This window comes from Coregonus lavaretus (assembly GCF_964263955.1).
Source record: "Coregonus lavaretus genome assembly, chromosome: 11".
Classification (NCBI taxonomy): Eukaryota; Metazoa; Chordata; class Actinopteri; order Salmoniformes; family Salmonidae; genus Coregonus; species Coregonus lavaretus.
The window spans coordinates 59,375,368-59,395,369 of NC_139998.1; the positions used below are offsets into that span (position 1 = coordinate 59,375,368).

Sequence of the window (20,002 nt, forward strand, 5' to 3'; positions counted from 1 at the left end):
ATGGTTTAACAGAGGGTTAGAGGTAGGATGATGGTTTAACAGAGGGTTAGAGGTAGGATGATGGTTTAACAGAGGGTTAGAGGTAGGATGATGGTTTAACAGTGGGTAGAGGTAGGATGATGGTTTAACAGGGGGTTAGGGTTAGAGGTAGGATGATGGTTTAACAGAGGGTTAGAGGTAGGATGATGGTTTAACAGAGGGTTAGAGGTAGGATGATGGTTTAGCAGAGGGGTAGAGGTAGGATGATGGTTTAACAGAGGGTTAGAGGTAGGATGATGGTTTAGCAGAGGGTTAGAGGTAGGATGATGGTTTAACAGAGGGTTAGAGGTAGGATGATGGTTTAACAGAGGGTTAGAGGTAGGATGATGGTTTAACAGAGGGTTAGAGGTAGGATGATGGTTTAACAGAGGGTTAGAGGTAGGATGATGGTTTAACAGAGGGTTAGAGGTAGGATGATGGTTTAACAGAGGGTTAGAGGTAGGATGATGGTTTAACAGAGGGTTAGGGTTAGAGGTAGGATGATGGTTTAACAGAGGGTTAGAGGTAGGATGATGGTTTAGCAGAGGGTTAGAGGTAGGATGATGGTTTAACAGAGGGTTAGAGGTAGGATGATGGTTTAACAAGAGGGTAAAGGTAGGATGATGGTTTAACAGAGGGTTAGAGGTAGGATGATGGTTTAACAGAGGGTTAGAGGTAGGATGATGGTTTAACAGAGGGTTAGAGGTAGGATGATGGTTTAACAGAGGGTTAGAGGTAGGATGATGGTTTAACAGAGGGTTAGAGGTAGGATGATGGTTTAACAGGGGGTTAGAGGTAGGATGACGGTTTAACAGAGGGGTAGAGGTAGGATGATGGTTTAACAGATGGTTAGAGGTAGGATGACGGTTTAACAGAGGGTTAGAGGTAGGATGATGGTTTAACAGAGGGTAGAGGTAGGATGATGGTTTAACAGGGGGTTAGAGGTAGGATGATGGTTTAACAGAGGGTTAGAGGTAGGATGATGGTTTAACAGAGGGTTAGAGGTAGGATGATCGTTTAACAAGAGGGTAGAGTTGGATGATGGTTTAACAAGAGGGTAGAGGTAGTATGATGGTTTAACAGAGGGTAGAGGTAGGATGATGGTTTAACAGGGGGTTAGAGGTAGGATGATGGTTTAACAGAGGGTTAGAGGTAGGATGATGGTTTAACAGAGGGTTAGAGGTAGGATGATGGTTTAACAGGGGGTTAGAGGTAGGATGATGGTTTAACAGGGGGTTAGAGGTAGGATGATGGTTTAACAGAGGGTTAGAGGTAGGATGATGGTTTAACAGAGGGTTAGAGGTAGGATGATGGTTTAACAGTGGGTTAGAGGTAGGATGATGGTTTAACAGAGGGTTAGAGGTAGGATGATGGTTTAACAGAGGGTTAGAGGTAGGATGATGGTTTAACAGAGGGTTAGAGGTAGGATGATGGTTTAACAGAGGGTTAGAGGTAGGATGATGGTTTAACAAGAGGGTAGAGGTAGGATGATGGTTTAACAGAGGGTTAGAGGTAGGATGATGGTTTAACAGTGGGTTAGAGGTAGGATGATGGTTTAACAGAGGGTTAGAGGTAGGATGATGGTTTAACAGAGGGTTAGAGGTAGGATGATGGTTTAACAGAGGGTTAGAGGTAGGATGATGGTTTAACAAGAGGGTAGAGGTAGGATGATGGTTTAATAGGGGGTTAGAGGTAGTATGATGGTTTAACAAGAGGGTAGAGGTAGGATGATGGTTTAACAGAGGGGTTAGAGGTAGGATGATGGTTTAACAAGAGGGTTAGAGGTAGGATGATGGTTTAACAGGGGGTTAGAGGTAGGATGATGGTTTAACAGAGGGTTAGAGGTAGGATGATGGTTTAACAGAGGGTTAGAGGTAGGATGATGGTTTAGCAGAGGGGTAGAGGTAGGATGATGGTTTAACAGAGGGTTAGAGGTAGGATGATGGTTTAACAGGGGGTTAGGGTTAGAGGTAGGATGATGGTTTAACAAGAGGGTAGAGGTAGGATGATGGTTTAACAGGGGGTTAGGGTTAGAGGTAGGATGATGGTTTAACAAGAGGGTAGAGGTAGGATGATGGTTTAACAGAGGGGTTAGAGGTAGGATGATGGTTTAACAAGAGGGTTAGAGGTAGGATGATGGTTTAACAGGGGGTTAGAGGTAGGATGATGGTTTAACAGAGGGTTAGAGGTAGGATGATGGTTTAACAGAGGGTTAGAGGTAGGATGATGGTTTAGCAGAGGGGTAGAGGTAGGATGATGGTTTAACAGAGGGTTAGAGGTAGGTTGATGGTTTAACAGGGGGTTAGGGTTAGAGGTAGGATGATGGTTTAACAAGAGGGTAGAGGTAGGATGATGGTTTAACAGAGGGTTAGAGGTAGGATGATGGTTTAGCAGAGGGGTAGAGGTAGGATGATGGTTTAACAGAGGGTTAGAGGTAGGATGATGGTTTAGCAGAGGGTTAGAGGTAGGATGATGGTTTAACAGAGGGTTAGAGGTAGGATGATGGTTTAACAGAGGGTTAGAGGTAGGATGATGGTTTAACAGAGGGTTAGAGGTAGGATGATGGTTTAACAGAGGGTTAGAGGTAGGATGATGGTTTAACAGAGGGTTAGAGGTAGGATGATGGTTTAACAGTGGGTAGAGGTAGGATGATGGTTTAACAGGGGGTTAGGGTTAGAGGTAGGATGATGGTTTAACAGAGGGTTAGAGGTAGGATGATGGTTTAACAGAGGGTTAGAGGTAGGATGATGGTTTAGCAGAGGGGTAGAGGTAGGATGATGGTTTAACAGAGGGTTAGAGGTAGGATGATGGTTTAGCAGAGGGTTAGAGGTAGGATGATGGTTTAACAGAGGGTTAGAGGTAGGATGATGGTTTAACAGAGGGTTAGAGGTAGGATGATGGTTTAACAGAGGGTTAGAGGTAGGATGATGGTTTAACAGAGGGTTAGAGGTAGGATGATGGTTTAACAGAGGGTTAGAGGTAGGATGATGGTTTAACAGTGGGTAGAGGTAGGATGATGGTTTAACAGGGGGTTAGGGTTAGAGGTAGGATGATGGTTTAACAGAGGGTTAGAGGTAGGATGATGGTTTAACAGAGGGTAGAGGTAGGATGATGGTTTAACAGGGGGTTAAAGGTAGGATGATGGTTTAGCAGAGGGTTAGGGTTGGTTAGAGGTAGGATGATGGTTTAACAGAGGGTTAGAGGTAGGATGATGGTTTAACAGAGGGTAGAGGTAGGATGATGGTTTAACAGGGGGTTAGAGGTAGGATGATGGTTTAGCAGAGGGGTAGAGGTAGGATGATGGTTTAACAGAGGGTTAGAGGTAGGATGATGGTTTAACAGAGGGTTAGAGGTAGGATGATGGTTTAACAGTGGGTAGAGGTAGGATGATGGTTTAACAGGGGGTTAGGGTTAGAGGTAGGATGATGGTTTAACAGGGGGTTAAAGGTAGGATGATGGTTTAACAGGGGGTTAAAGGTAGGATGATGGTTTAGCAGAGGGTTAGGGTTGGTTAGAGGTAGGATGATGGTTTAACAGAGGGTTAAAGGTAGGATGATGGTTTAACAGAGGGTTAGAGGTAGGATGATGGTTTAGCATAAGTTACTCACAGGAAAGGATGGAGGTAGGATGATGTGTTTGGGATAGCTGTTTAGCCTCCCCACTGCTATGACAGCCTTCACTGGGATTGTTAATATCTGAAAAACACAGAAGAAAAACTCTTAAGACTGGTCCTAGATCTGTTAGTGCTGTAGCCTTCGCCTCGGGTCATTTGGCATAACAATCACCACAGGACAGATCTCAGATCAGGCAACAAAAAAACTAAACTCATCATGATGGCACATATTGAGTAACACCTACTGTTGTTTTAAAGGATGCATTGCTCTGCACACCCAGTGGCCAATACAGTTGGAGAGGTGCTGACTAAGAAGAAGGCAATGTGGGCTGGAACGTTAAGTGTTTAACCATTAAATTATTGGGAGTATATTTTATTGGGCGTGTGCAACTACATTTGTAGAAATGTTAGAAGCAGTGGCCTGAGTCAATACCTCTTAGTCTGTGTTTTTGTGTAACGTACAGAGTTGCAAAATTCCGATAACCTTTTTACAACCAGGATTTCTGGAAAACTTGGGAATTAAAAAAAAGTTACCGTCATTTTGCAACCCAGGTAACGTACCTCGTAGTCAGTGGTGATGTGTACCGCCCCGTCGTACAGGCCCTCCAGAGATTGAGCCTCCAGGGTGACTCTGAAGGCTGCGTAGTACCCTGATGATAACACCACCTGGAGACAGAGGTATACATACATCACCCTGATGATAACACCACCTGGAGACAGAGGTATACATACATCACCCTGATGATAACAGAGGTATAGGTATACATACATCACCCTGATGATAACATCACCCTGATGATAACAGAGGTATACATACATCACCCTGATGATAACAGAGGTATACATACATCACCCTGATGATAACATCACCCTGATGATAACAGAGGTATACATACATCACCCAGATGATAACAGAGGTATACATACATCACCCTGATGATAACAGAGGTATACATACATCACCCTGATGATAATATCACCCTGATGATAACAGAGGTATACATACATCACCCTGATGATAACAGAGGTATACATACATCACCCTGATGATAACATCACCCTGATGATAACAGAGGTATACATACATCACCCTGATGATAACAGAGGTATACATACATCACCCTGATGATAACATCACCCTGATGATAACAGAGGTATACATACATCACCCAGATGATAACAGAGGTATACATACATCACCCTGATGATAACAGAGGTATACATACATCACCCTGATGATAATATCATACATCAGCTTGGTTTACATGCTGTCCATACCCTATAACACTTCATGTAAATGTGGGGTTGAAAAAACACCCAACCTGTCTTCCTGTCGTTCTGCTTCCTGCTATCATTGAAATCATCACAGGGGCAAACGCATCCATGAGATTTGGGTCACTACTTCACTGTCTACTGTAGAATAGCAACACCTTATGCCATGAGCAATAATCATTTATAACAGTTAATATAACTCAAAGTATAAAAACATTGATACAAATGTATAATTGCTTATTCATAAAAGTTATTTTAAAAAGTGTAATCCTCACGGTGACCACTGAGCCATTGAACCAGTTCACTGCAACAACCATCAATTCACTGCCGCTTTGCTTCCACTTGTTCTTTGTGGTTTTAGGCTGGGTATCTGTAAAACAGGTGTCCCCAAACTCGGTCCCGGGGCCCTCCCTTGGTGCATGTTTTGGTTTTTGCCCTACCACTACACATCTTTTTTTTTTTTTTTTTTTTTTTTTTTTTTTCAATTTAAAGTTTTATTAAGTTTTCAATCAACCAACCAAACACATTCCACATTCACAGATGTGAATTAAAAAAAAAAAAAATAATAATAATAATAATAATAATAATAAAAAATTGTTTTATATATGTATATATATATATACATACATACATATATACACATACATACATACATACATACACACACAAATAATAATTATAACAAAATTTAAATTATAGAACTTGCAGCAGCACTATCAAGGTTCTTATTAGCTATTTCCAGCCTTAGCTGAGATGACGAGCCAATAATTAGTTTTTAGGTTTTACAGCACCTTACACAACACGCATCTGCCCATCTCCCTGATTCCCCCATTCACTCTGTCCAATTTGAAATATAGTTGAGTAGTGGAGACCAGAGTCTATCAAACTTGGGCTGTCTCTTGTGGAGGTCATAAGTGAGCTTTTCAAGGGGGAGAAAGTCAACAATCTGGTCAATCCACATTTTAAATGTAGGAGCAGTATTAGAGGCCCACAATAGAAGAATACATTTCTTAGCAAAGTATGTAATGGTCATGAGCAAATTTTCTCTGTCAGGATCAAGAACAAAGTCCTGCTGGGCATTAAGAAGATAGAGACACGGGGTCATATCAAACTGTACATCTAGTATTTTCTGTGCAGCAGTATGTATAGATTGCCAAAATCTGGCAATCTCTCTGCAGCTCCAAAATACATGCATATAGGTTCCACTTTCAGAGGTACATCTATTACAATTAGGAGAAATGTCTGTTTTCATTTTATGGAGTCTCAGGGGAGTGTAATAAAATTTGTACAAAAATTTGTAATTAGATTCTTTCATTTTTACATTAGTAGAGGAGCAGTATACCCTGTCGCAAACCTCCGCCCATAACTCATCACTGATAGTCAGACCGAGGTCCTTTTCCCATATTATTTTCAAAGGAGTAAAGGAGGATCCTCCTTTCTCAGAAAGGAGTCTATAGATATAGGATATTTTGCCTTTAATGGATTGTGCTGTGACAAGAAGGGTTTCAACTTCATTCAACTGAGTTCTAAACCTCCTCTTGGAAGTAAATGAGGAGATGACATGTCTAATTTGTAGATATTTAAAAAAATGGGATCTTGGCACATTGAATTCATTGCAGAGCTCTTGAAAGGATTTCAGTGTAGTGGTCTTCTGATGAAATAGGTCTGAAAAGGTCCTGATTCCTAGAGTATGCCAAAGATTAAAGTTGGCATCTCTCAGGGCTTTTGGCAAGTCTGGGTTGCCTACTATAGGCGAGTGAGAACATATTTGGGAGGAGATGCCCAAGTATTTCTTACAGTCCCTCCACGCTCGTAGGGTACTGTAAATCACAAATGTTTTGGCTATGTTGCCCACTTCACTAAAGTTATCAATGAATATAGTTGAGCTTAGTGGCAATGAACCACAAGATTGGGCTTCTATCTGGCTCCACGTTGACTCTTGTCTGTTTGTGATCCATGTTAGCATGTTGCGGATTTGGGCAGACCAGTAGTACAATTGAAGGGAGGGAAGGGCAAGACCACCCTTAGATTCAGGTTTCGATAGAGTGGAAAGCTTGATCCTAGGTTTTTTATTGCCCCATATAAATTTGGTGATGCTTTGGTTAATTGTTTTGAAAAAGGAAGCTGGGAGATAGCATGGGAGCATCTGAAATAAATAGTTCAGTCTAGGGAGGATGTTCATACGGATTACATTAATTCTTCCTACTAAGCTAATTGGGAGGGAGATCCAGGTTTGGAGGTTGTTCTTGATTTGATCCAGGAGTGGAAGATAATTCTCTTTGAAAAGCCTATTCAGATCTGGTGTTATGAATATCCCAAGGTATTGAAACCCCTGTGTCTTCCATTGGAATGGGCATAGTGTCTTCATAGAACTGGTGAGTATAATATTGAGAGGGCAGACAGTGGATTTGTTAAAATTAATCTTATAACCTGAAAACGTGCCATACTGAGCAATTGTATCTAAGATGGGAGGAAGGGATTTCTCAGGGTTGGATATGTAGAGCAAGACATCATCCGCGTAAAGCGAAATCTTGTGCTGCAGGCCGCCTGCAGGAACACCCATAATACTTGGATTGCTCCTTATCAACTCTGCCAGAGGCTCCGCCCCCAACAAGTAGAGCAGGGGGGACAGCGAGCACCCTTGTCTTGTGCCCCGTCCCAAAGGGAATCTGTCAGAGTTCAGTCCGTTAGTAGTCACCATGGCATTTGGATGAGAGTATAGTGATTTGATCCATTTAATAAAGTTTGGGCCCATGTTGAACTTCTCTAAGACTGAGAACAGAAAGCTCCACTCCATCCTGTCGAACGCCTTCTCAGCATCCAGTGAAGCCAGCAGGACAGGGGTCTTCTGTGCGTTTACTTGATCAATAATATCAAAAAGACGGCGAATGTTATCAGAAGAGTATCTGTCTCTAATAAATCCCGTCTGGTCCGCTTTTATTATTTTGGGAAGAAGAGTGTTTAGTCTTTTGGCGAGCAATTTGGTGATTATTTTGTAGTCGAAATCCAACAAGCTTATGGGCCGGAGGAGGAGCAGGATAGGGGATCCTTGTCTTTTTTGAGCAACACTGTAATGCGAGCTGTGTGCATTGAGTCTGGGAGAACTCCGTTTTTGCAAAAATCCTCCAGCATTGGCATGAAAATAGGGCTAAGCTGGGGCCAAAAAGCTTTGTAGAACTCTCTGGGGAATCCATCTGGGCCTGGGGACTTGTTAGGTGGCATGGAGGTAATTGCCTCCAGGATCTCCTCAGGAGTGAAGGGGGAGTTGAGATCTTCTTGGTCGGTCTCTGATAGTTTAGGTAGCGAGATTCCCTCTAGGAAGGAGTGGAGTTCTGCCTCCGTGTGTTTTCTCTCAGAGGTATATAGTTTGCAGTAAAAATCATGAAAAGTTAAATTGATCTTTTTTGGATCATATGTGACCTCATCCTCTGCTGTTCGGATAGCCATAATTGTACGCTCTGACTGCTCTTTTTTTAATTGATAAGCAAGCAATCTACTAGGCCTATTGCTATACTCATGGTATTTCTGTTTAGTAAAGAAAACTTTTTTTTTAATCTCCCGAGTATAGTCCAAATTCAGTTTGGCTTTGGCTGCTTTAAGTTGACTCCAGGAGGTGCTGTCTGGGGATTGTTTATGTACTTTTTCACAGCGTTCCAGCTCCCTCTCCAGATCTAGCCTGTGTGCTTCCATTGCTTTTTTCTTAGAGGAAGCATATGCAATTAGATGACCTCTTAGTGTGGCTTTAGCAGCGTCCCACATTGTGGCCGGAGAAACAGGAGAATCTTTGTTGTCTTATGTGTAGTTGTCTATCCATGTAGTTACCAATGTATGGAATGCTTCGTTTGATAGCATGGAGGTGTTGAATTTCCAGCTCTTTGATCTCGGGATGTTTTTGCAGAGGTCAAAGCGGAGGTGGACAAAGGCGTGATCCGAAAGCGCTATGGGTCCGATTGTACACGTGGCTGAATTTATGAAACTCTTTGGGATAAAAATGTAATCTATACGGGAGTAGGTGTTATGGACATTAGAGTAGTATGTATAGTCCATAGCTGAGCTATTAGTCTCTCTCCAGATATCTATCAGTCCCATTTCTTTAGTAAGAGAGTTCAACATCTTTGCAGATCTAGGATTTGTGGTGGTGATTTGAGATGATTTGTCTAGGGTTGGGTTCAGGGTACAATTAAAATCTCCGGCCAACACTCCAAAGGAAACACAATGCTCATTGAACAGAGTTATCATTTTCGACATAAAAGCAGGAGTATCTGTGTTAGGGGCGTATATGTTTAAGATAGTAATTGGTTGCCCATACAGTGACCCAGTTATCAAGATAAATCTCCCCTCCGGATCAGATATGTTTTTGTCAATTATGAATGGAACATTCTTATGGATAAGTATTGCTGTACCTCTACTGTTGGATTTGAAAGATGAGAAATACACCTGTCCCACCCAAGCTCTGCGGAGTTTGGCATGTTCAGCATCACAGAGGTGTGTCTCTTGCAATAGCGCGATGTCTGCTTTTTCCTTTTTTAGAGCACATAGTATCTTTTTCCGTTTTATTGCAAGCCTAGACCGTGGCAGTTCCATGTCAATAGATTTAAGGTACTAGTCATCGTCATCGAACAGTAATCGAACTTTAGTGCAAGTCATCTCTGGGTAAAGGTGGATCGTAGTTACAGCTGCGTTCACATAAAAGGAAAATAAATGGTTTACATAAAATAACAATCTCTGAACACCCCAGCCGAGTTCCCAAACAACTCGACATATCCCGTTGGATCTATTACCTCCCCGCTCAGTCACCATTCTGTGTTCCAACAAACAAACAAAAAAGACCGGGAACAGTTAGCAACGCACAACGTCTCCCCCTCCCCACCAAAGAAATGCCTCATCCTCTCCGCCCGCATTGAGTAACTCTCCGCCCGCATTGAGTAACTGACAACGTAGCCCCCGTCCAGACCACATTAAGAAAGGGAGAAAATAAAATCAATAGCCCAGCCTACATACAGTAGGCCTAAGTTATAATATGGGGCCTATCCCTCTCCGCTAAAGGAACATAAATATAGATTGGACGGCTATAATGAAATTTAGCAGGGCGGTGGGTCTTTGGATATCGGCTATATGTTGTCTTACCTCCTTTAGTAATAACAGTAATCGCATTAATCGCATTTAGTCAATGGTCCATTTCTCATTGACCAGGGTTGTCTTTCAAAAAACGTTTTGCCTCTTCGGGAGTTTTGAAGTGTCGCAGGGCTCCTTGGTGAAGAATCCTGATCTCGTTTGGGTATTTGAATCCCCTAAAGATGCCTCGGTCAATGGAGCATTTCTTCACCTCGTCAAACTCTCGGCGCTTTCGGCGTATTCCAGCTGACAGGTCCTGGAGTAAGGTGAGTTTGGCGTTTCCCACTGTAATGGTGTTGGTTTTTGCCGCCTGTAGGACTCGTTCCTTGTCGGTGAATCTCAGGAAACGTATGGTGATTGGGCGCGGTGGTTGTCTGGCTGCTGGTGGGGGCCTCAGTGCTCGGTGAGCTCTCTCGAGTTCTATGGGCCTGTCGGTGGACAGGTGGAGCCACTCGGGAAGTTTGTCTTGCAGGTAGCGGATCAGTGGCATGTTTCCCTCTTCTTTTTCGCCCAGATTTAATAGAACACAATTATTCCTTCGCCCCCTGTTTTCCAGGTCCTCTGTTTTCTCTTCCAGCTGCTCTATTTTTTTTTTAGCATATGCTATTGTTTCCATGGCGTCTGTCAATAAGTTTTCCGTGGATAGGATTCGCCCCTCTGCCTCGTCCAGGCGCCCCGCGTTTATGGTTATCTTGTTGTTTATGTCAGGCAAGGCATTTTCCAGGATTGTCACCTTGCCCCCTATCGCACTGAGCTGAGCGTTAATGGCATCTAGTTTAGTGTTGAGTTCTGTACGTTGGGATCTCAGCTCAGAAAAGATGTCTTCGACAGAGTGCGAGGTTGGCATTCGTTGGGCCTCGGGGGGGGACGGGTCCTCTTTCTCCTGGCTAATGGCGCTAGCTTTTTCTGAAGCTAGCTGCTTCTTGGAGGCTTTTTCCGTCGCTAGTACTCGAGTCCGGGTAAAAATGTCCCCTGTGGTGTTGCCTTTTGAAGCCGCCATGACTTTTTGACTAAAGCTAAATGAGTTTAAACTTGAAGTGGAGGTAAGATTAGGAATTGGAAACTACTTGTGCGGAGCTCCTAGTTCATGCGGCCATCTCGTTCAAGGGTCACGTGATCTCCCCCACTACACATCTTTTAAATAATCAAAGCTTGATGAGGAGTTGGTTATCTGAAAAAGCTGTGTAGTGCAGAGACGTAGTTCTTACAGTGTTATGCTGTGAAGCAGAGATGTAGTTCTTACAGTTTTATGCTGTGAAGCAGAGATGTAGTTCTTACAGTTTTATGCTGTGAAGCAGAGATGTAGTTCTTACAGTTTTACGCTGTGAAGCAGAGATGTTGTGTAGTTCTCTGCTGCGGCCCAGAGCTGCTGTCCTGTTCCCTCTCGCTGTCCGCAGCAGCTCCATGGACAGACTGTCCCCTGTCACCAGCCATGACTTGATCTCAAACTGGAGGGAAGGGGTACACAGGTCAGAGGTTACAGAGAGGTCACAGAGGTCAGGAGATGGGATGCACCGAAAAACTCAACTTACCGTAAAACAAGTAATAGACCGGATGTTTATTTGCTTAAATCACTCAATACAACAGGCGCATAATAGAGCCAGGCTTCTATTAGAGCCAGGCTTCTATTAGAGACAGGCTTCTATTAGAGACAGGCTTCTATTTGAGCCAGGAGTCTATTTCCTTAATGCATACAGCTTTTGCTCATTTTCATAATTACAGTGGCTTGCGAAAGTATTCACCCCCCTTGGCATTTTTCCTATTTTGTTGCCTTACAACCTGGAATTAAAATTGATTTTTGGGGGGTTTGTATCATTTGATTTACACAACATGCCTACCACTTTGAAGATGCAAAATATTATTTATTGTGAAACAAACAAGAAATAAGAAAAAATAACTGAAAAATTGAGCGTGCATAACTATTCACCCCCCCGAAGTCAATACTTTGTAGAGCCACCTTTTGCAGCAATTACAGCTGCAAGTCTCTTAGGGTATGTCTCTATAAGCTTGGCACATCTAGCCGTCTGGCAGACATTTCATTATGGATGACGGATCACCACCTCAAGCTGAACCTTGGCAAGACGGAGCTGCTCTTCCTCCCGGGGAAGGACTGCCTGTTCCATGATCTCGCAATCACGGTTGACAACTCCGTTGTGTCCTCCTCCCAGAGTGCGAAGAGCCTTGGCGTGACCCTGGACAACACCCTGTCCATCATCAAGGCGGTGACCCGATCCTGTAGGTTCATGCTCTACAACATTCGGAGAGTACGACCCTGCCTTACACAGGAAGCGGCACAGGTCCTAATCCAGGCACTTGTCATCTCCCGTCTTGATTACTGCAACTCGCTGTTGGCTGGGCTCCCTGCCTGTGCCATTAAACCCCTACAACTCATCCAGAATGCCGCAGCCCGTCTGGTGTTCAACCTTGCCAAGTTCTCTCACGTCACCCCGCTCCTCCGCACACTCCACTGGCTTCCAGTTGAAGCTCGCATCTGCTACAAGACCATGGTGCTTGCCTACGGAGCTGTGAGGGGAACGGCACCTCCGTACCTTCAGGCTCTGATCAGTCCCTACACCCAAATGAGGGCATTGCGTTCATCCACCTCTGGCCTGCTGGCTCCCCTACCTCTGCGGAAGCATAGTTCCCGCTCAGCCCAGTCAAAACTGTTCGCTGCTCTGGCACCCCAATGGTGGAACAAGCTCCCTCACGACGCCAGGACAGCGGAGTCACTCACCACCTTCCGGAGACATTTGAAACCTCACCTCTTTAAGGAATACCTGGGATAGGATAAAGTAATCCTTCTACCCCCCCCTTACCCCAACCCCCCCAAAAAAAGAAAAGAAAAAAAAGAAAAAAAAGATGTAAAGTGGTTATCCCACTGGCTATAAGGTGAATGCACCAATTTGTAAGTCGCTCTGGATAAGAGCGTCTGCTAAATGACGTAAATGTAAATGTAAATGTAGCCACTGGGATTTTTGCCCATTCTTCAAGGCAAAACTGTTCCAGCTCCTTCAAGTTGGATGGGTTCCGCTGGTGTACAGCAATCTTTAAGCCATACCACAGATTCTCAATTGGATTGAGGTCTGGGCTTTGACTAGGCCATTTAAATGTTTCCCCTTAAACAACTCGAGTGTTGCTTTAGCAGTATGCTTAGGGTCATTGTCCTGCTGGAAGGTGAACCTCATTCCCAGTCTCAAATCTCTGGAAGACTGAAACAGGTTTCCCTCAAGAATGTCCCTGTATTTAGCGCCATCCATCATTCCTTCAATTCTGACCAGTTTCCCAGTCCCTGCCGATGAAAAACATCCCCACAGCATGATGCTGCCACCACCATGCTTCACTGTGGGGATGGTGTTCTCAGGGTGATGAAAGGTGTTGGGTTTGCGCCAGACATAGCGATTTCCTTGATGGCCAAAAAGCTCAATTTTAGTCTCATCTGACCAGAGTACCTTCTTCCATATGTTTGGGGAGTCTCCCACATGCCTTTTGGCGAACACCAAACGTGTTTGCTTATTTTTTTCTTTAAGCAACAGCTTTTTTCTGGCCACTCTTCCGTAAAGCCCAGCTCTGTGGAGTGTACGGCTTAAAGTGGTCATATGGACAGATACTCCAATCTCTGCTGTGGAGCTTTGTAGCTCCTTCAGGGTTATCTTTGGTCTCTTTGTTGCCTCTCTGATTAATGCCCTCCTTGCCTGGTCCGTGAGTTTTGGTGGGTGGCCCTCTCTTGGCAGGTTTGTTTCAGTGCCATATTATTTCCATTTTTTAATAATGGATTTAATGGTGCTCCGTGGGATGTTCAAAGATTCAGATATTTTTGTATAACCCAACCCTGATCTGTACTTCTCCACAACTTTGTCCCTGAGCTGTTTTGAGAGCTCCTTGGTCTTCATGGTGCCGCTTGCTTGGTGGTGCCCCTTGCTTAGTGGTGTTGCAGACTCTGGGGCCTTTCAGAACAGGTGTATATATACTGAGATCATGTGACAGATCATGTGACACTTAGATTGCACACAGGTGGACTTTATTTAACAAATTATGTGACTTCTGAAGGTAATTGGTTGCACCAGATCTTATTTAGGGGCTTCATAGCAAAGGGGGTGAATACATATGCATGCACCACTTTTCCGTTGTTTCAGAAAATAAAAATAAAACAAATACGTTATTTTTTTCATTTCACTTCACCAATTTGGACTATTTTGTGTATGTCCATTACATGAAATCCAAATAAAAATCAATTTAAATGACAGGTTGTAATGCAACAAAATAGGAAAAACACCAAGGGGGATGAATACTTTAGCAAGGCACTATAATTGTTTAACTCCAGCATTCACTTCCAGCATTTTAATCAATTTCTTCATTTCCTGCACTAATGTGTTATCATTTACACACATTAACCACGTTTCCATCGAACCATTTCATGCAGATGAATGACCTGATGCATTCAAAAAGTCACGACCAGGCTGATGGAAACAGGAAATGCCGGTACAATTTTATAAATGCTGACAGATAATTTGTTTGTTCGACATGGTGGGATCTTTTTGTGTCAGTAAAATTAATTATGCGAGAAATGCCGGTCTTTATGCGCAAATATTGATATACTGTAATAACCATCATATCAAAGTAAATGTGGAGTTACGTTAAACCATTTATGTATTTTTCATTACGTGAATTTAACGGTAAAAGTTATTTTTACGTGCACTACATCATCACCCCACAGCCTTTCATCTGCAAAAAGTATGTTTGACGGTGGGAAAATATGCATATCGTTTTATGCAGATTGTTTAATATTCACATGAAAATCTGTCGCAAATTGGATGGAAACCTAGCATGTGTCACACATTTCTTTTATTTTAATAATCCTTGACAGAATAATTATTCTCCTCTTAGACATTTTCGGCATTCTTACCTTCGCCACTAGAGGGCGATTCTGACGATTTCTAGGTTTCTGTACTCCCAAAGTTGTTGACTGTTTTTGTGCTAGCCAGTTAGATAGCAGTTCTCAGCTGTTAGCAGCCAATGGCTAACGATTTCTTACTGGCAATAAAAATGGATGACTGCCATCATTTTTTCGAGACATTAAGGAATTATTTAAATCAATAAACCTCAAATGGTAACCTCGTAAACAATTCATTTAGACCTGGCATTTATTTGAAACAGACGTTTATTTTCTGAAATGTGTGCCGTTGTCCGGCTATTAACACTAAAACCGCTGGGCCTTTAAGGACCCCCATTCATACTAATGAGCAGTCATTTTGACTGCAACATTTGAACAGTGTAATTAATACATTTCATAAAAGCTATTGCAAAAATAATCATTTGGTTGTGCTTATGAAGGTCTAAGGTAAAAAAGATGTGCTTATTTCAAATAACACAATAGCATTTATTAGTTTATGTTACTGTAGGCTACATACAATTACATTTAAAAAAATTAAAATATTCAAGTGTTCAATCAATATTATTTGTTCCATTGTTACAACTATGAAACAGAAAGCATATATTGGAACACAGTGACAGCTTCTTTTACAATGAAAAAACAAACAAATAATACCCCAAAATACCCCAACCACCACAGTGCTAACTGTGCCACTAGAGATCCTGGTTCGAATCCAGACTCTGTCGTAGCCGGCAGTCCCTGATCCCAGGCAGTGGCTCCTTCCTCCCTGTGAGCCTCGGCCATAGTACAGTCCCTGATCCCAGGCAGTGACTCCTTCCTCCCTGTGAGTCTCGGCCATAGTGCAGTCCCTGATCCCAGGCAGTGACTCCTTCCTCCCTGTGAGTCTCGGCCATAGTGCAGTCCCTGATCCCAGGCAGTGGCTCCTTCCTCCCTGTGAACCTCGGCCATAGTACAGTCCCTGATCCCAGGCAGTGACTCCTTCCTCCCTGTGAGCCTCGGCCATAGTACAGTCCCTGATCCCAGGCAGTGACTCCTTCCTCCCTGTGAGTCTCGGCCATAGTACAGTCCCTGATCCCAGGCAGTGACTCCTTCCTCCCTGTGAACCTCGGCCATAGTGCAGTCCCTGATCCCAGGCAGTGACTCCTTCCTCCCTGTGAGTCTCGGCCATAGTACAGTCCCTGATCCCAGGCAGTGACTCCTTCCTCCCTGTGAGTCTCGGCCATAGTGCAGTCCCTGATCCCAGGCAGTGACTCCTTCCTCCCTGTGAGTCTCGGCCATAGTGCAGTCCCTGATCCCAGGCAGTGACTCCTTCCTCCCTGTGAGTCTCGGCCATAGTGCAGTCCCTGATCCCAGGCAGTGACTCCTTCCTCCCTGTGAGTCTCGGCCATAGTGCAGTCCCTGATCCCAGGCAGTGTCTCCTTCATCCCTGTGAGTCTCAGCCACAGTGCAGTCCCTGAACCCAGGCAGTGACTCCTTCCTCCCTGTGAGCCTCGGCCATAGTACAGTCCCTGATCCCAGGCAGTGACTCCTTCCTCCCTGTGAGTCTCGGCCATAGTACAGTCCCTGATCCCAGGCAGTGACTCCTTGCTCCCTGTGAGTCTCGGCCATAGTGCAGTCCCTGATCCCAGGCAGTGTCTCCTTGCTCCCTGTGAGTCTCAGCCATAGTACAGTCCCTGATCCCAGGCAGTGACTCCTTCCTCCCTGTGAGTCTCGTCCATAGTACAGTCCCTGATCCCAGGCAGTGACTCCTTCCTCCCTGTGAGTCTCGGCCATAGTACAGTCCCTGATCCCAGGCAGTGACTCCTTCCTCCCTGTGAGTCTCGGCCATAGTACAGTCCCTGATCCCAGGCAGTGACTCCTTCCTCCCTGTGAGTCTCGGCCATAGTACAGTCCCTGATCCCAGGCAGTGACTCCTTCCTCCCTGTGAACCTCGGCCATAGTGCAGTCCCTGATCCCAGGCAGTGACTCCTTCCTCCCTGTGAACCTCGGCCATAGTACAGTCCCTGATCCCAGGCAGTGACTCCTTCCTCCCTGTGAGTCTCGGCCATAGTACAGTCCCTGATCCCAGGCAGTGTCTCCTTGCTCCCTGTGAGTCTCAGCCACAGTGCAGTCCCTGATCCCAGGCAGTGACTCCTTCCTCCCTGTGAGTCTCGGCCATAGTACAGTCCCTGATCCCAGGCAGTGGCTCCTTCCTCCCTGTGAGCCTCGGCCATAGTACAGTCCCTGATCCCAGGCAGTGACTCCTTCCTCCCTGTGAGTCTCGGCCATAGTGCAGTCCCTGATCCCAGGCAGTGACTCCTTCCTCCCTGTGAGTCTCGGCCATAGTGCAGTCCCTGATCCCAGGCAGTGGCTCCTTCCTCCCTGTGAACCTCGGCCATAGTACAGTCCCTGATCCCAGGCAGTGACTCCTTCCTCCCTGTGAGCCTCGGCCATAGTACAGTCCCTGATCCCAGGCAGTGACTCCTTCCTCCCTGTGAGTCTCGGCCATAGTGCAGTCCCTGATCCCAGGCAGTGACTCCTTCCTCCCTGTGAACCTCGGCCATAGTGCAGTCCCTGATCCCAGGCAGTGACTCCTTCCTCCCTGTGAGTCTCGGCCATAGTACAGTCCCTGATCCCAGGCAGTGTCTCCTTCCTCCCTGTGAGTCTCAGCCACAGTGCAGTCCCTGATCCCAGGCAGTGACTCCTTCCTCCCTGTGAGCCTCGGCCATAGTGCAGTCCCTGATGTGAGTCTCGGCCATAGTACAGTCCCTGATCCCAGGCAGTGGCTCCTTCCTCCCTGTGAACCTCGGCCATAGTACAGTCCCTGATCCCAGGCAGTGTCTCCTTCCTCCCTGTGAGTCTCGGCCATAGTGCAGTCCCTGATCCCAGGCAGTGACTCCTTCCTCCCTGTGAGTCTCGGCCATAGTACAGTCCCTGATCCCAGGCAGTGACTCCTTCCTCCCTGTGAGTCTCGGCCATAGTACAGTCCCTGATCCCAGGCAGTGACTCCTTCCTCCCTGTGAGTCTCGGCCATAGTACAGTCCCTGATCCCAGGCAGTGACTCCTTCCTCCCTGTGAGTCTCGGCCATAGTACAGTCCCTGATCCCAGGCAGTGACTCCTTCCTCCCTGTGAGTCTCGGCCATAGTGCAGTCCCTGATCCCAGGCAGTGACTCCTTCCTCCCTGTGAGTCTCGGCCATAGTACAGTCCCTGATCCCAGGCAGTGACTCCTTCCTCCCTGTGAGTCTCGGCCATAGTACAGTCCCTGATCCCAGGCAGTGTCTCCTTGTGCACCTTAGCCACAGTCCCTGAATGCTGTAGAATGTCCATGTCACATAAACAAATGAAAGCTGGGGAGTGCATTGCTGACGTTTATTGCTTGAGATGTAGGGCCTGCCCTCTCAGTGATGACATTTAGTGCTGATAATCGGCCCTAGCTGATGATGTCACCGGCTTGTTCTCTCTAAACGGTGCCTCTCTCCTGTCTCACTGTTTCATTTGGAGATCCTGGTTCGAATCCAGTCTCTGTCGTAGCCGGCCGCGACCGGGAGACCCATGGGGTGGCGCACAATTGGCCCAGCGTCGTCCAGGGTAGGGGAGGGAATGGCCGGCAGGGATGTAGCTCAGTTGATAGAGCATGGTGTTTGCAACGCCAGGGTTGTGGGTTCGATTCCCATGGGGGGCCAGTATGAAAAAAATTATAATGTATGCACTCACTAACTGTAAGTCGCTCTGGATAAGAGTGTCTGCTAAATGAATAAAATAAAAAATAAAATAAAATAATAATAAAAATAGGGGCACCTGCTCAGAGCGCACCGTTCTGCGCTTAGGCTTCAGAGGTGTAGGTTTAGGCTCAGGCTCAGAATCAGGCTCAGAATCAGAATCAGAATCAGAGATGTCATCATTCATTTCTTCCATCTGAGTCGGCGCTAACGCAGCATGTGCATCCATTCGTCTTGGTCTTCTTGCCATTATAAATAACACATGATCTCACTGTGTACTTCAAGTAGGCCAGAGTAGACTGATAAGACTGCTTTGATTTGGTGGACTGATCGGGTACATACCATTTAGAGATTATAATTAGAATGGAACCATACAATAGAATGGCCTTGTTCTTCATTCCCAGTTGGTGATTACATAATGATGTATTGTCCACTTCCCCCTCACTCATCAACTCACCCATTCTCCCCCATCATACTTTATTTATTTCATCTGTTATATGTGTGAAATTAGTTTCGGTATAGATTAGGTTCAGTTGAGGCAATTATCGGGATGATTATCAACTGGGCACGGCACATTCCACTGTCGGGAGAAGGAGGGGCAAAAAATGACATGCCCTCCTAAAACTGGTTCTAACTCCAGTTCTGTTTGTCATTTTAAGATTCGAACAACGACGGTGTGTTATATGGACCTATTTAGGAAAAGTCAAGGACGGAGCGGGGCATGAGTATTTAACAAAAACATTAGGAGCAGTCAAAATGAGTGCTTTAGCGGTTCTAATGTTAAAAGAGACAGGCGGCTATTTGGAGCCTTTAATTGAAGTTGTACGGTAAAGCATGTGGATCTCAAGTCATAATAGAGTGAATGTGAATGAATAATAGAGTTCTCACCTCTAAGGGGTCAGTGTCTGTCTCACCTCTAAGGGGTCAGTGTGTGTCTCACCTCTATGGGGTCAGTGTGTGTCTCTAAGGGGTCAGTGTGTGTCTCTATGGGGTCAGTGTGTGTCTCCCCTCTAAGGGGTCAGTGTGTGTCTCACCTCTAAGGGGTCAGTGTGTGTCTCACCTCTATGGGGTCAGTGTGTGTCTCACCTCTATGGGGTCAGTGTGTGTCTCACCTCTAAGGGGTCAGTGTGTGTCTCTATGGGGTCAGTGTGTGTCTCACCTCTAAGGGGTCAGTGTGTGTCTCACCTCTATGGGGTCAGTGTGTGTCTCACCTCTAAGGGGTCAGTGTGTGTCTCACCTCTATGGGGTCAGTGTGTGTCTCACCTCTATGGGGTCAGTGTGTGTCTCACCTCTAAGGGGTCAGTGTGTGTCTCACCTCTAAGGGGTCAGTGTGTGTCTCACCTCTAAGGGGTCAGTGTGTGTCTCACCTCTATGGGGTCAGTGTGTGTCTCAC

General features: G+C 45.2%; 1 protein-coding gene across 1 annotated transcript in view; it reads right to left on the reverse strand.

Moving 5' to 3' along the window:
* tmem131 (transmembrane protein 131) overlaps window positions 1–20,002 on the reverse strand; it is a 153,290-nt gene that overhangs the window by 63,936 nt on the left and 69,352 nt on the right. Inside the window, exons 15-17 of the mRNA XM_084172016.1 lie at window positions 11,332–11,466; window positions 4,193–4,297; window positions 3,627–3,713 (exon numbers count right to left, since the gene is read on the reverse strand). Coding sequence (XP_084028142.1) covers window positions 3,627–3,713; window positions 4,193–4,297; window positions 11,332–11,466 — 327 coding nt within the window. The remainder of the gene's footprint in view (window positions 1–3,626; window positions 3,714–4,192; window positions 4,298–11,331; window positions 11,467–20,002) is intronic.